Consider the following 2,518-nt stretch of genomic DNA (forward strand, 5'->3'; position numbering starts at 1 on the left):
GCACCGGGAGGTGTGGCCTGGAGCGTCGTCGGGACTTTCTCCCCAAAATAAATCATATTTTTTGTGTCCTACTTGAAGGTAAAGATCCGGGGCCAGGAAGTACAGGAAGCACACACAGAGTGGTTGGAGGACTCCAGCTGGGACCTCCACCACAAATCACTTCTCAACTCCGCTCACAACAGGATCATTTCACCAAGGACAAGTACCATGTTTTTTGTCATTTGTGTTGGATATGAAGCATCTACTCAAAACAAAAGCACGATTCAAAGGAGAAGCACGGAACCACAGGGATGACCGTCCATCCAGTCCACGGGGAGGAAACCTGAGGTCCGAGCGGACGAGGCGTCTTCTCCGCCTGACGGAGATTCACTGAAAAACAGGAGCTTCGGTTGGAGGTTGGAGCTCTGGAGTTCTACAACTTCAACAACTCCCAAAGCGTAGGTTTCCCAAAGCCAGGTCGTCTGGAAAGTCCCAGGGATGCAAAACAAGAGGTTTCTGGAGACCCCCCCCCCCCCCCCGGTCGCCTCCCCTGAAGCCGCTCGAGTCATCCCTCCATCCATCCATCCCTCCCTCCATCCCTCCATCCCTCCATCCATCCATCCATCCATCCCTCCATCCATCCCTCCATCCCTCCATCCCTCCATCCATCCATCCATCCATCCCTCCCTCCATCCCTCCATCCCTCCCTCCCTCGATCTCTCCATCCCTCCCTCCATCCGTCCCTCCATCCCTCCCTCCCTCCATCCCTTCCTCCATCTGTCCCTCCATCCGTCCCTCCCTCCGTCCGTCCTCACGGTGTCTCTGCTCAGTCGGCGTAGAGGATGAAGCCGGAGAAGGTGCTGTACTTGTTGTTGTTGCCTCCGTGGGCCTTGCCGCCGTCCAACTTGATGTAGACCTCGTCTCCGGCGTCCAGGTGCAGGATGACGCTGTTGGAGGCGTAGTCGTAGTTCTGGTCGGCGTCCTGGGCGATGGCGCTGGCCCGGACCTGGAGCCACAGGACAGGACAGGGGGGGAGGGAGGGAAGGGGGAGGGAGTGTGGTCAGTTTGTGGCTGGACAAATCAAAGCAGGTTCTACAAGGAGGTCTTGCGGGGTGCTTGCTGTCCTCCAAGCACCCCCACGGAGAGCTCCACCCTGTCCCCAAACCATATGGTCGTCAAACATCTCATGAATAACATTCAGCATTTGGTGAAAAAAAGCCCGCCCTGCTGCAGCCACGCCCTCGCTGACAACAGGAAACTCAGAGGAGATTTCAACACTGACTTTTTGATCAGATCATCTCAGCCGACAGGAACAAAAAACCCCAAGGATGTGTGGTCGGTGCTAAGCTCCACCCCTCTCAAGCACCACCACAAACTGCATCCGCTGCATCCACTGTGGTCCATGCAGGATAAGCCACGTGGGCAAAACAAGAAACCCCCACGGCAACACCTTAGCGATGCCTTAGCAACGAAACCACAAGGTAAGACCAGACCACAGCCAACCACTGGAAGGGACGTTCTGCAGAACACGGAACGTTACAGATGTTCTCAGTTCAACAGCACAACAGACGATGGAAAGGAGAAGCCAGATGGAAGACCTGCCTGGAGACCCAGCACCAGGGGCTCCCAACATCCTTCTGGGCTCGGTAACTGTGCTAACTGTGCTAACTGTGCTAACTGTGGTAACTGTGATAACTGTGCTAACTGTGCTAACTGTGCTAACTGTGCTAACTGTGATAACTGTGCTAACTGTGCTAACTGTGCTAACTGTGCTAACTGTGATAACTGTGGCAACAGTGGTTTTTGTGTTTTTTGTGTTTTTGTGCCAAGTAGTTTAACTGTGTGGAGGGAAAACTTGGGAAGAGGAAAACCTCAGTTCAGGTGTGTGTATGTGTGTGTGTGTGTGTGTAGGTGGGCGGTGGACGTGTGATGGATCTCTGCGTGCACGTCACCTTTTGTTCAGGTTCTAGAAGAATAAACACGACTGTGAGTTTTTACCGTTTTGGTCAAACATTAATTAGAATAATCAATAAACAATAATCATTCAATGTGCTTTTTGAGGCTCAACAGAGTTAAGAGACTTGACTCCACCTGCACCACATTCCACTTCCTGCTTCCCCCCTTAACTTTCTCCAAATGGGAAAAGGGGGTGTGGTCAGGAGATAAGCATCACCATGGCAACCAGCAGTAAACAAAGCACATTCTCACCGATGAGCTCAGTGCACCTAGACTGTCTCCTGTCTCCTAGACTGTCTCCTGGTTCCTAGACTGTCTCCTGTCTCCTAGACTGTCTCCTGGTTCCTAAACTGTCTCCTGGTTCCTAGGCTGTCTCCTGGTTCCTAGACTGTCTCCTGTCTCCTAGACTGTCTCCTGGTTCCTAAACTGTCTCCTGGTTCCTAGGCTGTCTCCTGGTTCCTAGACTGTCTCCTAGAGCAGTGACAACGTCTTTAAAATGAATCAGTGAAGTTTAACTATTCATCATTTCTCCTTCAATCTCTCCTGACCCCCTCCTCCACCCTCCTCCACCCTCCTCCTCCTC

The 2,518-nt window shown here is 52.5% G+C and overlaps 1 protein-coding gene across 1 annotated transcript in view; it reads right to left on the bottom strand.

The window, feature by feature from the left end:
• Positions 1–805: 805 nt before the first annotated feature.
• The window catches only part of LOC307237003 (C1q-related factor-like), a gene marked incomplete at its 3' end in the record, with an annotated part of 12,017 nt that continues 10,304 nt past the window's right edge, over positions 806–2,518 (bottom strand). Inside the window, exon 2 of the mRNA XM_080009603.1 lies at positions 806–985. Coding sequence (XP_079865729.1) covers positions 806–985 — 180 coding nt within the window. The remainder of the gene's footprint in view (positions 986–2,518) is intronic.

The sequence above is a fragment of the Zeus faber genome, assembly GCF_960531495.2.
Source record: "Zeus faber genome assembly, chromosome: 11".
Lineage (NCBI taxonomy): Eukaryota > Metazoa > Chordata > Actinopteri > Zeiformes > Zeidae > Zeus > Zeus faber.